This window comes from Chenopodium quinoa, unplaced genomic scaffold, assembly GCF_001683475.1.
Source record: "Chenopodium quinoa cultivar QQ74 unplaced genomic scaffold, ASM168347v1, whole genome shotgun sequence".
In the NCBI taxonomy this organism is placed as follows: domain Eukaryota; kingdom Viridiplantae; phylum Streptophyta; class Magnoliopsida; order Caryophyllales; family Amaranthaceae; genus Chenopodium; species Chenopodium quinoa.
The window spans coordinates 769,886-794,140 of NW_018742476.1; the positions used below are offsets into that span (position 1 = coordinate 769,886).

Genomic DNA, 24,255 nt, shown 5'->3' on the forward strand with positions numbered 1-24,255 from the left:
ACGAAATACACAAAGCCAGACAAAAATTTGCAGAAGGGGTGGTAGTGGCAACGGTGGAAGCTTATGCTTTAGTGGAGGTTAGGTCTTACTATAGAGGTGGTGGTTTGATAGGGAATTGAGGGGAAAATAAGGAGAATGAGTGGGGTTGACAGGTTTTTTCATATTAATAATTTTTAATTGAGTTTGCCTTCATTTTAATAAAGTTAGATTTAATAGAGTTTATAATAACATTAAAACTCCAAAGAACAACAAGTTATTATCATGTGTCATCCTTCCTTCAACATGATCTGGTGCCACATGAGCAATGACATGGCAAGTGCAAGTCTTATATTAATCTTCAATCTGCAATAACTTTCTCATTCTATTCAAATGTTTACCAAGATTTGAACTTCAAACCTTTCACTAATAATATATATAGCTTAACATCTAAGCTATATTATTTTATATCCATTCATTCACCCTAATAACTATTATCTTGTATTCTATATGTAAGAGACTTAAATTCAATAAATAAAAACAACAAAATTTTAAGCAATAATTAATCTGAATGCACTAATATCTGTCTTTATTTTCCATTACATATACATGCTATGTCTTATTTTTTAATTATCCATAGATCTCAAAAGTTTGGTTCATGGTATCACTTGGTTTTGTTATTGTTGTTCTTCTTGTAAAATCTGACCACTATGTTTAATCTTATAACATTATTGACAACAATTCTAATATCTAACGCATTAAAAGTACAAATACTTGACAACAATTCTAACCTCATATTACAATGACCTTTGGGCTAATAATTAGTTGCTAACTAAAAATACATCATTAAAGCCAAATTTAATAAATTATAAAAGTTTAAGGCTACCATTAATAATCAATTAAAAAAAAAAAAAATTTATACCAATGAAAAAAAAAGGAAAAAAAATAAAAAAAAGAAAGCAAAAGTATAGGGCTGCCATAGAGTTTTTCCCCAAATAAATAATGTAAAATGACGTAGATGTTGCATTAATGGTTTAAATGGCTAATCTTACATTGACATTTAAGGTTTCATTGACATAATAGAGTAACAAGAAGTTTGAAACAAATCAAAAAAGAAAGGCTAGAATACCTTATTTTTTCAATGGGGAATATTTTAAATCATCTCACGCACTTTTCACTTAACTCTACATATTTTGTGATGTGCAAGATAAACTTCAAATTTGTGTTTCAAGCAAGCTTTTAAATTCTAAACTTTTTCTCCACAATTTCTCCTACAATACATATTCTTTCTTTATCTCCACAATTTCTCCTACTTTTTTATTCTGTCTATCCAATACTTCTTCATGCAAAATACAAATTTGAAACTCAGAAGAAGGGAGTAATATAATTGCTTCCTTAGAAAAATACAAAATGACAAGTAATTAACCATGGCAATACCTACATTACAAGTACTCAATCTTAGTCTAATAATTGAAATTGTAAGTAAATTAGAAATTTGCGTTTTGTGGATCAACTTTTTTTTTCTTTTTTTTTTTTTTTAATCAGAATACTAAATTAACAACTGGTCATGCCCAACCGCCAAAAAAATCCTAATTAGGTTAAATTTAATGCTATTATAATGATTTGGGGGCAACTGCATGGAACTGACACAACAAAACCAATACAGATATTCTTGAAAGGAAGTTACTCTTCCAAAGGAACAGCTTGTCACACACAGGTGGGCTAGTGCATGCTGTGCATTACTTGTAAATAGTGTGAATGCACAGGGAATCACTTTTTTTTTCTATAATACTCTATCCGGATTTTTCTTGAAGGTCAAAGTAGAATTCACAAGCTTTTCCAACGAGTAATCAATAACTTTTACTACCTCTGTTACTTGTTAGTAAGGAATTTTTTATATCTCATAAAAAATACCTCTTTGTTGCAACTAAATAGTAACGGAGTAGTATATTATAAGGATGAAGTTATGGCCTTATGAATTTAAAGCTAGCCAAATCAACACAGTAACGTATTCTGTTGCCTAATCTAAGTGTTTCTCATCAAAAATTTTGAAAAGTTTTAGATTTAGTGAAATGCATTTTAACAATGTTTTCAAAAGAGTTCACAACTTTCTTCTTACTTTGGGTATATTAAGGAGTCTAACAAGGAACATATCAGTCGCAGACTTATCTTCCAACAATATATTATATATAGGGAATGGATCATGTGAAAACTAGTCTAAGGCTGAAAACTAAAAACAAGCAATCTAGACCATTAATTCTAATCTGACGGAGGTGATTAATTTCGTGTATTAGACATACACTCCCTTACTTCTTTCTCAGTTTCTCCTTCACGCATCTTCTCTCTCTAAAATTTCAAGCAATTTTCTCTCTCTCTCTTCATGTTTTTGATGGAAATTTTATCATCAAATTGGTAAGTTTATCAATTTTATCATCAATTTCTTCGATTGTTTAAATGTATATGTTCAATTTATTTTATTATTTTAATTTTTTCGGTTTAATTTCTTCAATTATGGTTCGATTTTTCGGCTTTAGTTTTCGCTTTTTGTTCGATTTTACAGCTTAACTTCTTCAGTTGTGTTAGATTTTTTGTGCTAAGTTTTATTAGTTTGATTTCGATTATTTAAGCTTAAATTAATCAGTTTTTGCTCAATTGTGTTAAATTTATTTTACCCTATGATTTTTTCGATTTATTTTTGGGGATTTCGGTGGTGGTGGTGGTCTAGGTTTGGGGGTTTTGGTGGTGTTGATGGTTTCGGTGATTTTCGGTGGGTTTGTGGGTGGTTTCGCTGGTTTTGTGGGTGGATTCGGTATTTTTGGTGGGTGTCGGTGGTTGTGTTAGTCTGGGTTTGGGGTTTTGGTGGTGTTGGTGGTGGTGGTTTCAATCATATAACAACGTTCATTCTTTTCTATGCTTATATAACTTCATATTCTATTGCCTCTCTGTTTATTGAATTCTAAGCTCTAGTTTCTCAGGTTGTATGATTAATTAATTGAAAACTATCTTTAATAAAGAATACCCATTTGATAATTATTAGTGTTTTAGCTCAAATTTTTGTGCTTTCTTCTTCATTTTGATGTGCTTTCTTCTTGCCTATTTTGATTTGTGCTGCAAATTGGCTTTTTTTTTTTGTTATAATCTTTGAAGTTGTTTAATTTTTGTTGTCAAATGTATGTGTTAATTCTTTTGATTGGCCTTGTTATAGTGCTTCAAAGCCAATTAATGAAGAAAAGAGCAGATCATTGGGCCGAAAAGCTGTATCGACTGCTCTGCTTTGTCTTACTGTGGATGTTGCTTTGAGTGCCATTGATGACCTTGCTATCTACCAGGGATGTAGCAGGTATGATGCAGCTCATTATTCTTTTGATTGGCCTTGTTATAGTGCTTCAAAGCCAATTAATGAAGAAAAGAGCAGATCATTGGGCCGAAAAGCTGTATCGACTGCTCTGCTTTGTCTTACTGTGGATGTTGCTTTGAGTGCCATTGATGACCTTGCTATCTACCAGGGATGTAGCAGGTATGATGCAGCTCATTATTCGTTTATTCATGGCCGGTTTGTTGAATTTAGAATTAGAAATGGAGTGAAATTGACTGTACATGATATTGTACTATATAACAATGTGTGATTCATTTATATGTTTCATTGATTTGGACATTGACATTTCTAGATTGTTAGTTGTTAGAATTCACAAAGAAGAAACTCCTTAGAAATTAATCCTATTAATCAACCCGATACGCAAGTCATCTTTTGTCAATTCTACATACAACATTTTTTTTTTTTTTGTGTGCGGAAGGTTATTGTAAAATCTCAAACATAAATTTAAAATTTGTGCTGGTTTTAAGCCTCTACGTTTTTGGCACGTTCAAAGCCTATTAGCTCAATTGGTCGAACACCGTGTAATCACGGGATGTAGGTTCGAATCCTACATAGACTTTTTTTAATACCCTTTATTTTTATATTTAGTGACCTATGGGTAAATGGTGTCAAATTGATATAATTACCCGAAATTTATATATAGTTACCTTATTTTCGTATATAATGACCTTAGAATCATGGAAATGTTGTAAATTTTTTTTCAGTCACCGTATTTTTATATATAGTGACCTTTATTTTTGTATATTGTAACCTTTATGTAAATGGTGTCAAAAACTCAGTCGATATAGTTACCTTATTTTTGTACATAGTGACCTTAATGTAAATGTTGTAAAAATTGATATAATTACCCTATTTTTGTATATAGTGACCTCTGTTTCCTGTTTTCACCATAAGCCCTATTTTCAGCGGAACCTCCCCGTATATATATATATATATATATATATATATATATATATATATATGACTTAATGTTTGATATTTTATAAAATATCTTTAAGATTTTAGTTTTCTATTTTCTAATTTTTCTTGTACGTAGTTCTATAAAGACAAGGGAATCATAACAAATTTGACTGGGTATTTAAGTTATTAAGAAGTGATCTGTCCCTTCCAAAATTATGTTTTCTATATTCTCTTCTTAAGTTCAATTTAGATTTTAAAATTTCACTTGACGTATGTTCTTTAACGCCAGATAAGGACATATATCTAATACTTTGGGTTGTAAGCAAATTTTAATAATTTTTAATCAGATTTGATTATTGCTCCACAATCAACTTGTGTCATTATCTTAGTGTGATTCAAAGGCCCCTAGCCAGCATCCCCCCCCCCCCCACCCCCCCCCCCAAAAAAAAAAAAAAATTATAAAAAATATTAATAAACATTTGTTTGTAAATGCTTACTTAAGCAGCTTGTTAAAAAATATTGGTCTGTAATAGCCTGTATACTTCACTTTTTTATTGCATAAAATAATGGTATACCAGAGCTCCTTCCCCTCAAAAAAAGGTTGACACCAATTCTTTAGAGCACTAACTACTAACTGTTGTGAGGGGTAAATAGTCTGGATATCTGGAACCATGCATTTACTTCTGGTTTCCAGAACTAATACCATCACACATCAAAATCCTTTTTCCAAACGTTCTCAAAGACTGAGGTTTGTCATAAACTCATAACTGTATAACAGAATACAAATCAGCTTACTGCCCCAATTGTTGACCATTTTTCCTATCAGTTAACTCTTGATATCAACACAAGACTATCTTAATTCGTATTTTATTTCCCCTTCATTCATCAAATTTTCATTATGGTAAGGAGCAGGTGATTCGTCAAATATAGATCATTAGGAAATATGATTACACTCATAACAGACAGAGGACAGTAATACAATAATAATGAGCTCCAGAAAATGGAAGTACCTTCTGATTTCTTCCTCACGTCTTCTTGCATCTATCTCTTTGCTAGGGGGATATTTAGGCAAGGTTGAAGGATCGCAAGCATGGGGCTTTGACGTAAAAAACTGCAAATTAAAACAGCAAATGATATCAAGAATAATAGCAGGTACGACATAATTCACCAACTGAAAAGCAACTACCTAATTTGATATGTGCTCTTTGAAAATCCAAAGCAAGATAGACAAACATAATCAAGTACATTCACATGGTAGAAGCAAGGCATATGAGTACAAAGCAAGATGAAATAAGAGCGTAAAACAGGCAGTAGTTCTTTATCAACAAGAAAGAATTTTTACGTCGAGAGAAATGAAATAATAGTGTTACAAGTTTTGACAAGGTGTTTCAACAGTAAACAGTCTAGGATGAAAATCAATTCGAGAGAAAATGCACTTCAAATTTTCTAAAACAATTTGGGAGCTGTACCTAGCTCATTTCGACACTAATATAATGCACATGGACCTGTACTGTTATAACCGCTACTGTTTAGTTTAAGACAACAGAATCTGTCCTATTTTTGCACCTTTGAGGAATTTGACAATTGCAAATCACAGAAACAAAGCCTTAATTCTGAGGAGAGGGTAGCAAATGCTGGTGTGATGAGAGAGAATAATCAATAATTAAATAAGAGGAGATATGAAAGATCTTAGGAATATCCTCACTAGGACTAGCATACAAGGGGTTTAGGACTTCATATTGCTTCACTGGTATTCAGTTCAAGGCACATCATCATGAAACAATATGACATTGACAATCCACCATTGGCAAGTCCAAGACATGGGAGTCTCTACTCCAATGTTTCTCTAACAGACCTTTTTCCGAATAACAATCTTCTTCTCACAAAGACTCATCTTCATAAAAATCAAAATCCCAGATCTTTTTCTAGAGCCACATCAGCCTTTAGAAAAAAATAAGAAGAATCTATATATGAGTTGACGCCTTAGACCAATTTGATTTTGTAGAATATTGTGCATCCACTCTTGCTTCTCCCTTAACCTCAACAGCCTTTCACTAATCTTTATAGGCTTATCTAGAGTCCATTCACCTCGCTAACAATCAAACAAACTTGAGAATCACAATGTCTTGTGCCATAATAGAGAAAGACCATATATATCGAACACTCAAACAGCATAATCAATAACCTCACCAACCTTCCCTTACTCTTTTTCACCCATAACAAGGGAAACAATGGGAGGAGAGAGAAGGGGGAGGGGGAGGAGGGGAACACTGCAAGCAATCTCCTCTTTGTTTAACTATGTGCAAAGCTAAAATACTTGATCAAAAGGAGGATGAATTAATACTTCCTTTTAATAATGATCACTTTCTAAAAATAGAAGTTTCAATTTAGATGCATCACTTTCTCTTTTAGTAACTAAATTCTCCCTATTTCACTCCTATCACATAGGCCCTCTTTATTTTTCTCTCTATCTCCCTCTACTCCAAAAATTGCCTAGGAGTTCGCAATTACAAAAGTGATGAAACTAAAAAAAACAAAGGAAGTACTTTAAGACCAACAGTCAACCAAACAAAGTGAGCAACACCATCTTTTGACAAAATTGCGTTCAAATACACAACAATGAGTTCAACATGCTACAGCAACTAGTGTTATTGAGGATGGTATCAGCTACATGTTATTGATAATTCCAAGGATGTTTTGTAATGTCTGGTAAACAGAAGAAAATTTGGGTACAAAATTCAATAACAGAAAATTAAATTTTATAATATTGAGAGCACTCACAAATCATCACAATCTAAGATACTTCAGATTCAATTTTAAGCATAATTGCAAAGAGATTATATCAAAACATGAAACCAGATCCTAATCTCCAGAGTTTACCAGGATTCAATTTACTTCATCTATCAATTCACACACCTCACTCTCAAGAGCAAAAGCAGCAGTTCCACGAGAGGCAGGGTCTATAGAGAGTAAAGTCTCGACAAGAGACAATGCAGGAGCAGATATGTCTTGAAATCTTTCAGCAACACGTCTTCGATAAGGTCTTTGAGGTTTGAAAGCTGTTGAATGGGGTAACTTTGATTTTTCCCAAAATTCCTCGGGTGGAGAACCACAAAGTTTGAAAATCTTGTGCAGTTGTTCAACCTATTAACATATCCAAACTTCCTTTAGAAATACTTTTACCGAAAGGAAAAGCTTTAGTTATAAGAAGTCTCCAACACAACATACAAGCTAATCAATAAATTTATACAATAAATGCTTTAGCTGTTTGTCATCTTCTTTCTAAGGCATTTGAACATTCACAGTGCAACTTTGATGCAGCATAAGTACAAAACAAAACAAAAAACAAAAAATAAAAAGAAAAATAATTGTTTAAGAGTAATAATTTTTTTAATAGCTTGGAGTTTGCTAAAAAAAAATCCCTGTACCATGACAAACATGTTACAGGGACTTTTTAAGCATTTACCCAGTACAAGCAGCACTACAGCAATCATCTCATCCCGTATCAAATTCCACATACACCTTATTAAGTGTTTCAGTAAACAAACACATTCTTTTGATTGTATTTGCTCTCCTTTTGCCTTTACTAAGAATTACCTACATCATAAATCTCTTAAGTATGCAGAATGGGAATAGGATCATAATTCAGAGGTTGGTCATTTTTCAATTCATGGGGTGGGGTTTTTCGGTATACATTTTTAGATTATAATTCACCACAGGAATTTGCACAGAGCTCTAACTCATTAAACTATACTAGTGATGCAGTAATTAATAGGTGGGTTAAATAATTGTTAGATTTCTTTCTCAAGCAGTGGATCTGTAAAGACAAACCGATTAACAGAAAGGCATATTTTGCATTGAAAAGGTCAAAGGGGAATAAGAACGAGAGTCGTTAGTGGCCACCACTTGCCATTTCATGTGGGTTTCTTTTGCCCTTCATTACCACATGACATAACTCTACAAGTTGCATTCCCCCCCCCCCAAACACACACACACACACCATGTATATTACCTCTGTCCTTCCAGGCATAATGGGTTTTCCAGTATATAATTCTCCAAGAATGCAACCAGCACTCCACAAATCTACTGAAACCCCATAATGAGTTGCTCCAAGCAAAAGTTCAGGTGGTCGATACCATAAAGTGACCACTCGACTTGTCAATGGCAGGTTCTTCGAAGGATCGAAGAAAGTTGCTAACCCAAAATCCGCAATTTTCAAGATGCCACAATCATCAATCAACAGATTTGAACCCTTTATGTCACGATGCAATACACCATGTCTATGACAATATTCAAGGCCAGAAAGAAGCTGCTGCATAAAACATTTTACCTGACAAAGAAAACCTATTTTAAATGAGGAATTATACATTCAACATATATATTCTAAAACACAAGTACACAAGCAAACAGTTATAATGTTGGTACCTGTGGCTCTGTAAACTTCAGGCCTGGAAGTGATGCGATTCCTGTAAGGTCATGTTCCATGTACTCAAATATAAGATATAAGCTGCTAGACGTAGCAGATGCAATTAGGCCTTCCAATTTAATTACATTAGGGTGATCTAGTCTACGTAGTATAAGGATTTCTCTTGACATGAACTTTACACTCTCCTGATCGAGATTATCAAATCTTACTCTTTTTAAAGCAACGATCTTGCCATTTATAAGATCCCGAGCCTTGTAGACACTACTATAAGTTCCCTCCCCAATCTGCAAGAATAGATGCAAACATACCTTAACTAAATATGCATAATCCAACCATTGTAATTTACGTATGTATAGAAAAATGAAGGTAGTATTCTGGATTTAATTTTTGAGTAGCAAATTAAAGAGCAACAAACACAATTTTAAACGATGAAGTAAAATTATAAGGAAAAAAAGAGTAGTTAATAATAGACAATAAAGTTTTCTCCGCAATATGACAATAAGAGTGAGTAAAAACCTAATAGACAAAAAAGTTTTCTCCACAATAGAACTATAAGCAGTGGCGGAGCCACTTTGTGTCCTGCCCTACCAGATTCTAAAAATAAAAAAATTAAAAAAAAGTTAGTAAAAATTTATTTAAATAGAATACAAAGTGTAATTATAGCGTTAAAACTTACCAATAGTCTAATGGTTCAAACATGACCTTGTCTACCAAGGGCCATGGGTTCTAATCTCTTACCCAACATTCATTTTCTTTTCCTCTCTTTTTCATTTTTTTGTTTAATGCCCTTATTATTTTTTATTTATTTCTTTTTTTTTTTGGCTTAATGTCCCTATTTTTTTCTTTTTTTTTTCTTAATGTCTTATTGCATGCGAGACGTAGATATATCTTGCTTTTTAAAAAAAAAATTAAACCTTGATAAAAGGGTTCCAGTAGTAAGGTGCCCTATCCGCCACTACCTATAAGAGTAAGAATAGTAGACAATAAAGTTTTCTCCGCAATAAAACTATAAGAGTAAAAGACTAGACTTTGTCCAGTATAGCTTTGTTTCGGGGTGTTTTTGTCCTACGGGAGAGTTAAGTCACCAAGACTGAATCGCTGTACCTGCAAAACAACGGAAGCTCTTGTTGGTAGGAGTTCCGCCTCCGACAATCAAGTTAGAACCGGAAGTAAGGTAAAAAGTGCGGAAAATAAAAGTAGATCTTCTCGGATCCTGAGATCAGGTGTTTTCTCTATTGTAAGAGAATTGATTGTGATGTAATAATTGAATGCATCCCAAAATGGGGTAAATCTCCCTATTTATAGGGTCATTGGTAAATGCGCCCTAACCTAGGTCATTCTGACCTAGATTTGGTGGGTTACGCTGCTTTGCGGCTTTCTTGGGAATTAGGCCCGGAAAGCCATCATTCCCAGATAAGTATTTGTATGCCACGTGTCAGGTGAGTAGGTGAGTCCATTTCAGAATTAATCCTGAAACTTTTACCCCTCTATAAATAGTTTTCACCCCCCTCATTTTCACCGCTTGCTTTCCCTCTCTTTCGTCTTGTTTTTAATTACCGTCTGTGTTTGTTATTCCTTGTTTTCAAAATGGTTTCACAAACACACACGGCACGACCTAGGATAGCTCTCAGCGGTCACCAGGGACGGCTGAATCTAGGACTAGGAGTGTTGCCTGCCCCCACTTGGACTCCCCTTTGCACACATCCCCGAATCCGATCGTCTCATCTATGCAGGACACTATGGTCAGAACTAAAAGGACGGCCAGGGCCCCATAGATGGTGATGAAGACGACGGCACTATTATGGTGCCAAGAAGTGAGGCTTTTTTATCACCCACCCAGCACTACAAGCACGCCGGATGACTCCATTCTAAACGAGTCAGATGATGAGTCTGACAATAGTACAGAACAAGGGTCATCCTACTCAGATGTTGTTTCAAGCGGTTCTAATGGTAGAACTGAGCCGCCTGTGGCCCATGAAAAGCTAGAAAGTTCTGAGTATGCTCACCTCTCTTGAAAGAGGACAAGGGAAGGCTTCTTCCTTGCTCGAGAAGAATTCACTCCCTATTTCACCCATGTCTCTGCTGGAACTCAAAGAAACATGCTCAAGAAGCTAAATGACTTTCGGGCCGCCCATGTTATGGGCGCCGGACATGAAATTCATGTTCCCGACGTGGATGATAAGGTAGTTTGGCCGTTTCAACAAAGCTATGGAGATAAATGCTTCGGATACTACGAGGCAGCTATACAGGCAAGCTTAAGGTTCCCTCTAGATTCGGATGTAGAGAGAATCCTGGATAGGTACCGCCTGGGAGTTTGGCAGCTTGCCCCCAATTCATGGGTGAACATACTTAGGTATGTCGCCGCCTGTAAGATGCAAGGGGTAGAGCCGGGCTACGAGGCCTTTGCTTCAATGCATTACCTTAGTAAGGCTCCTAAGGCAGCCGACTCTGGATGGTACACCCTGACTTGCAACAAGGGGTTTATGATGACCCTAGGCAAGGAATCAAAGTGGAAGGAATGGCGGGATAAATTTTACATTATCTCCTCCCCAGACACCCGAAGGAACTGGAAGTACAACTCTTGGAACCAAAACCCATACCTCCAAGCAAAAAGTTGTCCTCCTGCCTGAGGAAGGTTGGGACTAAATATTGACGCCTGGTTTGTTTAAGGTCACCACTAGAACCGTTGAGGGAGGAATGAAAGGGAGATAGTTCCCAATAGTTACATCCCTAGATTTGAGTGGTTGAGGGACGGCACTTATCTTGCCGCCTGTGGCCTTAGTGCAGAAAAATCCAAAGGTAGCCGGCAGCATATTGTTTGCTTAAGTATCTCTCTTTTTTTTTTTTTAACCTAATTGACATCCGGCCTTTTTGCAGAAGAAGCAATGAAGCAGCTCTCTCCAACCAAAAAATCTGCTAGCTCAGCCACCGCCGCCTACCGCCAGATGATCGGGCAAAAAAGCCAGATTGAGCATGTAAGTTTTTAACAAACTTAAACTCCTGTGGCATACTATTTTGCCTTGCATTAACATTATTCTTTAATTTTCGAGGGGTCGACCAAGCCGCCTGTACCCCCTAACTTTGGGGAGAGGCCACCAAAACGTCCGCTTGTTGGGGAGGACCGGACGCCTTCCAAGTCTAGGAAGTCTGTGGCGCAGAAGGAGCCAGGGGAAGATTCTCATCCCACCACTGGTCGAAGCCCTAAAAATGTCGGACGTCTCTAAAACGTCGAAGGGTGGCAAGCCACCCACTACTGCTGTCGGCTCAACAGCTGCAGGGGGACTTGCCTACAGGCGTCCTCGGAGGTTGAGCTCCCAGGTATTAGTGCCTTCATTCCATTACCTTACCCTAGTAGGGTAAAATCTAATCACCAGTCACAGCAGCTGTGAACACACCCAGTCTACGCCGGGCTTATGTCAACTTCTCACCAAGTGTTGAATGTGAAGATGTTGTTCAGAGGCCGAATATAGAGCAGTTTACTAAGAATATGCTCAAGGTCGTCTCTGCTGAGGAACGGGAGTCTATGAGGGGGGTTGGCACCCTCAACTTTGATGCCATTTTGGCCCTACTTGCTGAGGTAACCTGTTTTTAAGTTAGAAAATATTTATAACTCCTCTCATGCAGTCTGTTTATTGATGATCCTTCTTTTGCCGGATGCAGGCCGTGCTGCGAGTGAATGGGCTTAAGAAGCCATTCCAGGATAAACGGAAAAAGGTAAAGGCTGCCAAAGACCAAGTCGTCTCTTCTACTAACAAGGCCATGTTTGATATTTTAAAAAATGACGCACTGACCTAGGACATACTGCATTCACCTGCGGAGGCCAACCTGCGAGAGGCGGCCCAGAGAGGGTATCTGAGGGAAAACTGAAGTGTGAGAAGCTTGGGGATGTTAGCTGGGATACCTCTGCCGCCAGAACGAGAGTCTGAAAAAGAAACTCGTCAACCAGGAAGAGCAGCTCACGAAGAAGTACCAGCCGGGAAGAAAAGAAGTTGTTGGTCTCTCATAATGAGGCCGAATGTGCTAGGACGACTACTCTATCTCGGAGTATCGTTTTGACGAAGCCACCGATGCGCTTAACGAGCAACAACTGCAGCAAGAAATGGAGGATGCGTCCGAGGATGAGGATGTGGCTGAGAATGAGGAGCTTGAGCATCAGGAGAAGCATCCGGCTAATGCAGACGGGTAGCCAAATGATAATGAAGATGAGCCCTCCCCTCAAGCAGATTAAGTTTTAATCTTTCCTTGGCCGGATAGCCTGACAATTGCTTTTCTGGCCTACGTGCCGAGTATATATGTATCTTTACCGACTGGGAAGTCGGGTTTGATTAACAATTCACTTTTCTTCACCAATTTTAAAATCGGTTAACACTTTCTTTTGACCAATTATGGGGTCGCATTTTAATATGAACAATCGGCCATTAGGTCGGTTTTCCTACATAAAAATTTTGTCCTTGCATTTTTATTATGCATAAATTTTGCTAAGTGCGTAGCCTTTTTATCTTATACATGCAGTATACCGGATGTTTTTTCCCCTGGACGGATGTGCGCTTGATTTCAAAAGTGGGTTGATTGACTTAGAAATTTTTGATACTTAAAGGAATATGACTAATTTCCAAGTCAATCAATCACTATGGTGATTGCCCCAAACCAAGCGAACAGTCATCCATTGAGCAGCCGGCAGGCGGTCATTGACCGTATCCAAATCGACATTTGCCGAATGACTTTACATGCTAAGTTCTGGACTTAGCATTCAATTTCTATTTGAATCAGCACTACCTCAATTGGGCAGACGGACTATCTAATAGGGGAATCTGCTTTTGAACCATCTGTATTGCCCCTGAGCAATAAAAGGCGGCTAGCAGCGGTGTTGATTTTAATCTAAGGTGGAATAATGGAAGGACATCGCGTGCATTTGCGTTGGGCACGCAGTTATTTAGGCAGTATAGGTTCCGTTTTTAGATTATTCAGGTCAAACGGCTATAAGTCGGCCCTTATTGGGTTGATGAATTGGGTCGGTTTTTTTTTTAGTTAATAGAGCAATGTACCACCCAAATGGGATATGCTCTCTGCGACGAATTCACCCGGATGGGCGTCATCGGATGTCTTGCTCTTGTTGGAGCAGATGATTGGTTTAGATTTGGTCGTCTGCACATTGCAAAGGCGGTGTTCCCATTGGGTGACATATCTAATAAAGCAAAAAATAATTAATATTTGAAATAAAAAGCAACTTTTCGTTGATAAGCTTTTCATTTACAAAAATTTACAAGTCTCAAAAGTAGTACTCCTTTAAGTTGTCTACATGCCAAGTTCTAGTTTCCAGACGGTAGATGCCGCCTCTTACTTCTTCATAGATCCGGTAGGGGCCTTCCCAATTGGGCGTCAACTTGCCTTGCTTATTAGCCCTACCGGTTGCCTCCATTTTCTGTAACACAAAGTCCCCAACCTTTAAGGGTTGTTTGTGTACTCTCTTGTTGTAGGCTCTTGTTATTCTCAAACAGTAAATCTCATGACGCAAGGTGGCGTTGCCTCTTCATCTTACAATATGACTCGAAGAGTCGGCTCATAATGTTCGATTGGTAAGACGGCTTCAGCACTGTATACCATGAGGAATGGGGTTTCGCCGGTTGCCCCTTTTGTTGTTAATCTGATGGCCCATAGGACATGAGTTAACTCTTCTGCCCATCCCATAGACTGCTAGCCCTTTCAATTTTCTTTTATATACCGTTTGAGATTAGCTTGTTGAACGCCTGATCGTCTGCTTGGGGTCGGCCAATTGATGCAAAGCAGTGAGAGATCCCTTGGTCTTCCAGCCAATTATTCTTGAGGGTAGGCGTCTTGAGGGCCATTGTTAAAGACCATAGACATAGGTACCCCAAACCGGGTGATGATGTTCTTCCAGATGAACAAGATGACATCCTTTATCTTAATGCCTTTGTCTGCCTTAATCTCTACCCACTTGGTGAAGTAATCAACAGCGATTAGAATATACCGCCGTCCGCCTGGCGCGATTGTCAAAGGACCCAGAATGTCCATGCCCTATTTGGCGAATGGTATTGGGCTATGAATGGCCGTCAAATCGGTGGTCGGACGGTGGATGAGCTTGCCAAATCTTTGATACTTATCGCACTTCTTCACCATTTCCATGGCGTCTACCTCAAGAGTGGGTCAAAAGTAGCCTTGCCGCCTAGCCCTTTCTGCTAGAGCTCTGCCGCCTATGTGTGAGGCACAGTAATGTAGATTTTCCAAAATCTCTTACCCCCTTTCTAGGGTGATGCATTTCAAAAGAGGCTTCAGTAAAGCCTTTTTAAAAAGTTCTCCATTGTGAATCTCAAAGTGATGTGTAAGCAAGTTGAGAAGATTGTTTCCAAATGATCGGGAATGTGTGTTGAGAAGGTTTAGGGGAACTCTCACCCTTAACTTGAGGATATAACAGTGAGGAACACTCACTCACGTGTTTGGGCGTAGTAGTGATTAGGGAACTCTCACCTAGTCGACAACTACCAGTTTAAGTTTTAGGAACTCTCACTAAAACACAAACTCTTCAAATTGAGGTAACTCTCAAATTTGGAAAATAAACTTGACTAGCACAAGCCAAATTCGGATTATACACTCGTGTGTTTTTCGCAAATTTCTGGAATGTCTTTCATTGATCATTAGCATGCTATTTATAGCTTTTAGTACATCATTTAATTGCCACTACACTTAGCTAAAACAAGCAATAAATCAGAAATAACAAAGCTGAAAATAAGGGTAGATTAAGTGGCTCATAACCGTCCAAAATAATCCCCATTACAACTAATTATTGCTCTAATTAAGGGAGCTTAAAACAAGGGAAGAATAACTCCCAAAACGTTCAGCAAATTGACTCCAAAATGCTGTCCAAATTCGTCCTCCAAAGTAGCCTTGAAATGCGCCTTTGTAACCTCCCAATTAAGCCTTCATTCAAGCTCCTTTTTTACGAAATTAAGCCAGCTTGAAACTCTCCTTAAAGTATGCATTAAATCAGCCTACATTCCCCCATTATTGAGGTAATTAGTCACGCTCAATATGGTGCAACCATTTGAGGAATTATATGGACCGTGCACGCCAAAATCCATAGGAGTAGCATCGAAGAAAGACTTGGACAAAATCAATTCCCTAACGTTCAACTCTTGGACTGGAATATTCGAACCTTGACCACTTTGGTCACAAAGTTGGCCCACGTTTTTTCATTGCGACCATTTTTGGATATGCATCTAGCAGAGTGTAGAGTGTCGTCTAGCATATAGGTCTGGATGTCGTCCATCCAGGTTGAACTTCGGTCCAGTATTCCAATGGGATCCTCTTCAATACTACGTTTTTCCAGAAGACTAACCGAGGTGTATCCGGACGATGCCAGTTTTGACAAAGCATCCGCCTGATTGTTTTCTGACCGAGGCACTTGACTTAAGTTGAAATCGTCAAGTGTCTCGGCCTAGTGCATACTCATATTTTTCCTCCTCAGGAGACTTACATATTATCCCTGCACCACAGACGTTCATAGTAGAGCTCCCGTCTACATATACCTTCTAAACCTGATTAAGATTTTCCGGTTCAACCGGCCTTGTCATTTCAACAATGAAGTCGGACCCTTCACTACCTTCCTGGTTCTAAAGAGATTTCAAAACTTTGCATTTCAATAGCCCATTTGAGCATTCGGTCAGATGACTCTAAAGTTGTCATTGGCCGCTTGAGGGGTTGGTTTGTATAGACCACCACCAGATGTGCTAAGAAGTATGGTTTCAACTTCTTGACGGCCATGAACAAGGCGAGACCAGCATTTCAAACACTAAGGGTACCGGAGTTCAGCATTTCAAAGAACATGACTAATGAAATAGACCAGGAGCTAGATGTCGTCTCTCTCAGCAAGGAGAACAACACTAAGGGCATGATCTGAGACGGCTAAGTACATGTAAAGCGTCTCTTTGGGCAGAGGGCTAACAAGCCTTTACAGGCGAGGTGAGTTCATGTCAATAACCGCCTGTATCTTCTCTAGGTTAGCCTCCATTCCCCTTTCATCAATCAAAAATCCGAAAAATTCCCAGCCTCAACACCAAAGACACTTCTTGGGATTGAGCATGACCTTGTGCCGCCTGAGTGTGGTGAAAGTTTCTCGGCTGTGATGGTCCGTCTGTAGCTTGGATTTGACTATCATATCATCAATTCACGCCTCTACATTTCTTCCGATTTGATTATTGAAGACTATATTAATCATTTGTTGGAAAGTAGCAAGCGCATTATTCAAGCCAAACGGCATCACGATATAACAGAATAACCCCTAATAAGTGACAAATGCAGTCTTTTCTTGATCTTTCTTCCACAACGAATCTGGGAAGTGGATAACTATCTTTCGGACATGCCTTGTTCAGAGTAATCAACACACATGTGCCGGGTACTATCCGACTTCTTCACAAGAACAACATTCGCAACCCAGTCTGAAAAGTGACATTGTCGAATGAATCCGGCGTCTAACAACTTTTTGACCTCGGCGGCTGCCGACTAAGGTCTTTCCTCGCTGTGATTTCTTTTCTTTTGCCTAACAGGCTTTTTTTTTGGATCCACGGCGAGTTTGTGGACGGCGAGATCCATGCTGATGCCTGGCATCTCTTCTACTTCAAAGGCAAAAATGTCCTTGAATTCTTTCATAGTGCAAGTCTGCACCCTGTTTTGCAAAAGCAGTCGTCCCAACCTTTACAGTATACTCCGACATGTGTTATCCGGAACGATATCTATATGTTCTCCAGTCGGCCTTTCTCTTCTTGCCTACTGTTGGTGGGGCAGAGTCTGCTACCTTGACATTGTCAAGGTCTATTGGCTCCTCACCCTCGCCCACTGCTACCACCGTGGGTTTGACGTCTGGGAGATAACACTCTCGAGCCGCCTTCTGGTCTCCATTCACGAAGCCAATAGAACCATCATCTTTCTCAAATTTCAGCAGCATAAGGGATGGGATAATGACGACCTTGGATTTGTTCAGAGTTGGACGGCCCAAAATGATATTATAGGCGGTCAGCTCTTCTACGACCAAGAACCGGACGACCATATGGCGCCCCTCTCCCTTCTCTCCTAGCCGAATGGGTAAATCAATTCGGCCGACTAGGTGCACAACTCCACCCCCAAAACCAACCAAGGGGTGAGTAACTTTGTGCATGCTACCTGGCTTGTACTTCAGCTTGGACTTGGACAGACACTTCCAGCTGATGATGTCGGATGAGCTACCGGTATCAATAAGGATACGACCCACTCTTTGGTTGGCCAACTTGCATTCAATAACAATGGAGTCATCATGCGGCCGGCAGACTTCACCCGATCCTTCTCAAAGATGATGACCTCAAGAAAAGTGTCGGTAGACGCATGGCCCTCATCGACCGAGCTGACATCCAACTGCCTGTCATGGTACTTGTGTCTCTGACAGTTAGGCCCCCACTAACAAAGTCGCCTGCTATGGTGTAGACCGGCTCCTTATCTGTGTCCGGACTACTGGTGGGTTTTGCTGGCATTTTTTACGACTGTCTAGGGGCCATCTTCAAGATCACCTTGGACTTGAGGATGTAGGACTTTAGCACCCCCTTATCAGCCAATCTGTCTAGCAACCGCATGAGGCTGTAGCAATCGTTGGTATCATGGTCAATATCCTCATGGAAATGGCAGTACTTGTCTTTATTCCGATTTTTGGCCGGACCTTTCATTACTAGGCTTCTCAATGGTCACCCGGTCTTTTATCTCCATGATGATGGAGTAGCGGTCCTTGTTAAACTTGTACTTGGGAACGTACAGTTTAGACTCTTTGCTTTTCTTCTAGGATAGCTGATGAGAATCGTTTTCTCTTCTTGCTCTCTTCAGCTTTCTGAGCTGGTTGTTCTTGCCGACTCCCATTTTGTTTGTCAGACTTTTTGGAGTCCGACTGCTTGCAGGTGGAGCAGAGCTCGATCGTCTGTACATAAGCTTCCGCCTCCATCAGCGCCTCTTGAAGAGTTGAGATTCTCTTTCGGACGAGGTCAAACTTGAAAGTCGACCCGTCTTTCAGACCTTTGAAGAAGTCTATGTAAGCAACATCGTCAGACAATCCTTGGATCTGGATTCTCACCAAATTGAAACCGTCAGACGTATGAACGGAGCCCCTCCCTATCTCCCTGTTGTACCGCACCTAAGTCAAGGCATGTCTTTTTAGTGGGTATGTTTATGGAGAAGTTTGAGGCAAACAAGAACGCAAGTATCCTAAAATTGTTGATGCACCAAGCCGGCAAATTGTCTAACCACTACTGGGCAATGCCCTTCACCTGCACCATGCGGCATCATTCAACCCCTGCAAGTACATGAGGTGGGTGTATGCCAACAGGTGGTCTTCTGGTGGTACCATCATAATTATCCACCATGACATTCTTAACCTTGGTCGGCTGTGTTATCTCCTTGGAGAACGCAGAAGGTTGTTCTCAAAGTTTGAGTAGACGGAGCTGCGGGTCCAGTGGCTGGACGTTATATGTCGCCTAACCCCTGAAGAGGGCAGGCTGCAGGTAAGGCTAGGCTAATGGCCTGTATGGCTGACAGGGCACATATGGGACTGACCCTATCATCTGAGGACCTGTATGACGAGCCTCACAGGCTCTCCTCATCGAGGTATTCTGGAAGCTCTCCAGGAAAGTCAACGTCAGAAGCTGAGTCAGATAGTTGCTGGTTTCTCCTTTGCTCAATAATAAGTCGAGCATCAGCGATAGTCTTCTTGCTGCCATCCGGAGTATGCCGGATGGCCTTCCTCTTTCCCTACTCAGGGAAGCGAAACTATGTCCAATCGTTCAAAGGCCGAATCCCCTCCTTCGTTTTAGGATGCAGAGTGGGCTGCCTATCTTTGACCGACTTAGCCTTCACAGAGTGAGAGGGCTTCTTGGCCGACTGACCCTTGCTGGAACCAACCATCCTCTTGGAGATCAGGTCCTTCATTTCTCCCTTGAAACTCGTCATAAATTTCATGAACTCGTCTCGGGCAGTGTGTTCTGTCGCCTGGGCTTGGTCGGTTGACTTACTCGAACCCACCTGATCAACGACTTGTTCCCTATTATCCTTGAAACGGATGCGTCTAGTTTTAAGGGATTTATCTTTGACCGTATATACTTCGACCTCTAGATTAGAATCGGTATCATGGTCCGAATGGACCTCTGTCCTCAAGAGGCGATACAGTCTCTTAAGAAACCATCTTAGAGCTAATCTCCCCACAGACAGCGCCAAATGTTTTGGGGTTTTTTATGTCCTACGGGAGAGTTACGTCACCAAGACTGGATTCCCTACCGGTTGTACCTGCAAAACAACGGAAGCTCCTGTTGGTAGGAGTTCTGCCTCCGACGATCAAGTTAGAACCGGTCGAAGTAAGGTAAAAAGTGCGGAAAGTAAAAGTAGATCTTCTCGGATCCCGAGATCAGGTGTTTTCTCTGTTGTAGGAGAATTGATTGTGATGTAATAATTAAATGTATCACAAAATGGGGTAAATCTCCCTATTTATAGGGTCATTGGTAAATGCGCCCTTACCTAGGTCATTCTGACCTAGATTTGGTGGGCTGTGCCGCTTTGCGATTTTCTTTGGAATTGAGCCCTGAAAGTCGTCATTCCCTGATGAGTATCTCCATGCCACGTGTCAAATCCAGGTGAGTCCATTTGGACTCCTTTTAGGGTGACACATGGCACACTCTCATTGGACCATGTGGCGGGGTAAAATCCCCAAATCAAGCTTTGCTTTGCAAGCAAGACAAAATATTAAAGAAACCCTAAAAATTCATGTCACTGGCATCTTTACATAGTTAACACATAAGAAATTAATTAGCTCCTAAAGTAGTAAATTAAATCCCTAAGTAATAGTCATCGAGAAACTCGAGCCACAATAATTTAAATTTTTCTAGGAAGAGTGAAAAGAGTCATGACTTATGGTTTGTACTGCTGGGATCAGAAAAATACTTGAGGATAAAATTTGTGTACATAATTGAAAATGTATTAGGCTTCAATTTTTTCACATGAAAACCCTTTATCTCACTAGACTTGTTCTCTTCCCCTTATTCAAATGATAATCAATAAATATAACTTAATTTGTTAAAAATAATTTCAGTAAAACTAAGCTAAGTTCAAAATATATAAGTTCAACAAAAATTAGTTTAGTTAAGTAAAAACAAGTTTAAATCAGTAACATTAAAGAACAAATATAATATAGTATCAGTAAAAATAAGTTTTAATCAATAAAAATAATTAAAAATAACAGGGCCTAAATTAAGGTTACTAGAACTCATTTGTTGCAGTAAAATATAAACTCCTACTCAATTTATATGAACAACTGTTTTAATGCTGAGATAAAGGTATGGATGTCCCATTGAGTTTGCCCCATTCCTATGATAGCGTTTCCTCCGACCCAACCCCCCCCCCCCAAAAAAAAAAAAAAAAAAAAAAAAAAAAAAAAAAAAAACCCATGAGCAACCACAAGAAACAAAAAAGGGGATATAGGTAGTCTTAGTGGGATGTGAGAGAAACATGAGAAGATAATTTTTAGTCCATGATTATCTCACCAATATTGATACTTCGATGGGAAAATGTAGTTGAAATTATTGCAACATTAGTTGACACAAGATTCACACTCGTATTATCATCATGACACTAGAAAAATTGTAAGAAGCAAGTAGCATGGTATTAAATTTCAGATGCGGTCGCAATCATGGTAATAGTCACATAACCACTTTTGCGGGCAATGTGGGCGCGACTGTTGCAGCCTAATATATCTTTCGTCGCAGTAAGCTCAAATTCCTATACATGCTCGCGATGCAGTGATACGATTAAGATTTAATACCATGGCAAGAAGTTGATATTTGTCATCGTTTTCACCTTAGGTCCAATCCAATTACAAATCTTCAAGTAGATACACATAAAAAATATTGGCCATTTGTCTAAACTTAGGGGCATTTATGATCCTAAATAGCTCCCAAACAGCTCAAAAATATTACTAGACAAAACTGCTTGACTTGAAAAGCTCATTACCAGGCTAAAAAGCTTAGAAGTACGTTATAAGTATTTTATTTTACATATTATAACAGCTCACCTAAAATAAATAGTAAATATAGTTACAATATTGTTAAGAAACCCAAAAGCAATAACAAAACTGTAGTTATATAAACTAACATAACATAAAAGATTAAAAACTCAAGTTGAATTTTAATGTAGGTCAAAGTTGAGAATTTAAGTTCAAAAAAGCTCAAGACACCACTCGAAATCAAAGCTTTATCACGGCTTAGCTTATAACATCTAGAGTTCTAGAGATAAAGACATGGAAACCAAATAAAATCTTTTGTAAGTCTCCATGCTAACTAGCCTGAATTTTATCCTTTAGGTATCTCTTCATAATTTATATCACAAAACTAACCAAATGAAGAGTCACTGGTCCACTACTTATAACTTTATAAGTATACAGATACACAATAATGACTTAGGAACATCAAAGTTTTTAAATAGAGGTAAGGGGAACATTAAGAAAGTAGAAACACGAGTAAATTGGAAAGAAAGCGCATACTTTGTTCAATCTCTCGAAAGAGTCTGCACGCCGAGGAATCCAACCCGAGACAGCTTCACCAGCAGCCATAGCAAGCCAAGTAGGCCAACCAGCAGCAACCTGCTCACCTTCCCAAGCTTTAGGAATTACGCTAATATCTGATTGATGCACCAAAACATCTTCCGGTTTCACTCTACTCTTCTCAGAACGGTCCTCACATAATCGAATCGAAGTGTTTGCCTTTCTATCAATCAAAGACGTTCTACTATCACTTCTGCTCATCATTTGGGGACCTCCTTCTCTACTCGAAGACGTCGTTCGAGACAGTCTCTTACTCGGTACTCTCTGCCTAGGACTCCCACCACCATCTTCAACAGCCTTGGGCTTACTACTTACACATCCCATTGTTGTATCAATGACACAGCTAAATTGAACCCTCAATTTAATATGTACATACTTTCACACACCTCAAATCAACAACAAATTATGCAAAAACACCACCAAATTATAGAAAATCTAACAATACCCAAAAACCCAACAAAATCACAGCTCAAAACTTGCTTCTAAATCGCACCAAGTATTACATTTATGCACTTTCCAGCCCATCAAAATTCATTAACCAATCTTCAAGCAATCAAAAACCCACGAAATTTGGAGGAAATTAAAGCAATGGATTTAAGAATCGGAAAATACCCAGAAACTCAAAATCCACAAGAAAGTATTTGGGACCTTGAAAGCTTGAACTGAGTCAAATCGTGTAACTGGTAGCGTGTAGAAACAAGACCCAGCAAAGGAAAAAATAAAAATAAAAAGTAATTAGGGTTTCAAAAACCAAATGGTGGGCGCTATTTGTTTACTTTTTCAAATTATGAATAAATTAAATCGGTTATTCAAAGTTTTGGAAGAATCGAATCGAATAAGAGAAATTTCTCTAGTATTATAAGTGAATGATACGGCAGGTTTTCAACATTCACCCATGAATGAAAAAAATAAACAAACAAATCTCTAATTTCTCTATCCAACCGGGAAACCGTTATCGGTTTGTTTAATGTCTCAGTCAAAATTTTGGTACTCATAAATTATTATTGGAAAATTATACTTAATACTCTCTCCATATTTTATTACTTGTTTCATTTCTCCTTGTGCGTAGGTTAGGAGGATTAGTTAAAAAAAATACGTAATAATATAGTTCCTCCGTTCTTTATTACTTGATCTGTATTCCTTTTTGATAAGTTTCTTTTTACTTTGACATGTTTCCTTATTTGGCAACTTTAACACTGCACTTTTACTTATTTAACCTCACCTTTTAAACATCATTAACCCACCATTACCTTCCCTCCTCTCTAACCTTAATCACTCACCCAAACTCTAGATTTTGAAACCACCTTTCCTCCTCCAAGTTATCCATGGAAACTACTGTCACCACCACCCTTATTTATAAAAACACCTCCAAACATCAATTGATTTGGGGGTTTTTGGGATTCCCTTGGGATACAGGTCTTCAATGTGTTCGGACGGTTGCAGACACTTGCAAAACAACGGATATTCGCCTCCGACAGTCAAGTTAGTAACCGAAAAACAATGGGTTTTAGATAGAGAAAGTAGAGAGAAGTTGGAGTACTTAATATACCTTGAATAATAAGTCTATATTCACCCCTCCCATCATTAATGATTAAGGTACTTATGAAAGGAATGATGTCCTTCAAACAAGTGTATTATTTCGATAGAGGGTTTGGAATTAATTAGGGAAGCTAATTATTCAGTGAAGTCAAGTGATCGGAAAGTCTAGCGGAGGTTGTTTCTGATTAGTGAGATTAATATAATTAATCTCACAGCTTACCCTTCATTGAACCCAACGGGTCACACCCAATCGCGTAACCAAACTAAGGCGACGAATTAATTCGAAGGGTTAAATACGTGAATAAAGACATTACGTACTCAAACGTCGGATTTCGAGCTTAGAGCGTTGAAGACGAACGTCAAACGTCAAGTTAATTCTGTGAGCCAACGAGACAAGAAAATAAGTCAAAAAACATATCGCAA

General features: G+C 38.7%; 1 protein-coding gene across 1 annotated transcript in view; it reads right to left on the minus strand.

The window, feature by feature from the left end:
* The window catches only part of LOC110719069 (probable serine/threonine-protein kinase At1g54610), a 43,462-nt gene extending 20,157 nt beyond the window's left edge, over nucleotides 1-23,305 (minus strand). The window contains exons 1-5 of the mRNA XM_021897980.1: nucleotides 22,234-23,305; nucleotides 8,678-8,962; nucleotides 8,265-8,582; nucleotides 7,169-7,396; nucleotides 5,263-5,363 (exon numbers count right to left, since the gene is read on the minus strand). Of these exons, the coding sequence (XP_021753672.1) occupies nucleotides 5,263-5,363; nucleotides 7,169-7,396; nucleotides 8,265-8,582; nucleotides 8,678-8,962; nucleotides 22,234-22,617 (1,316 nt within the window). The 5' untranslated portion in view covers nucleotides 22,618-23,305. The remainder of the gene's footprint in view (nucleotides 1-5,262; nucleotides 5,364-7,168; nucleotides 7,397-8,264; nucleotides 8,583-8,677; nucleotides 8,963-22,233) is intronic.
* Between the last annotated feature and the right edge of the window lie 950 nt (nucleotides 23,306-24,255).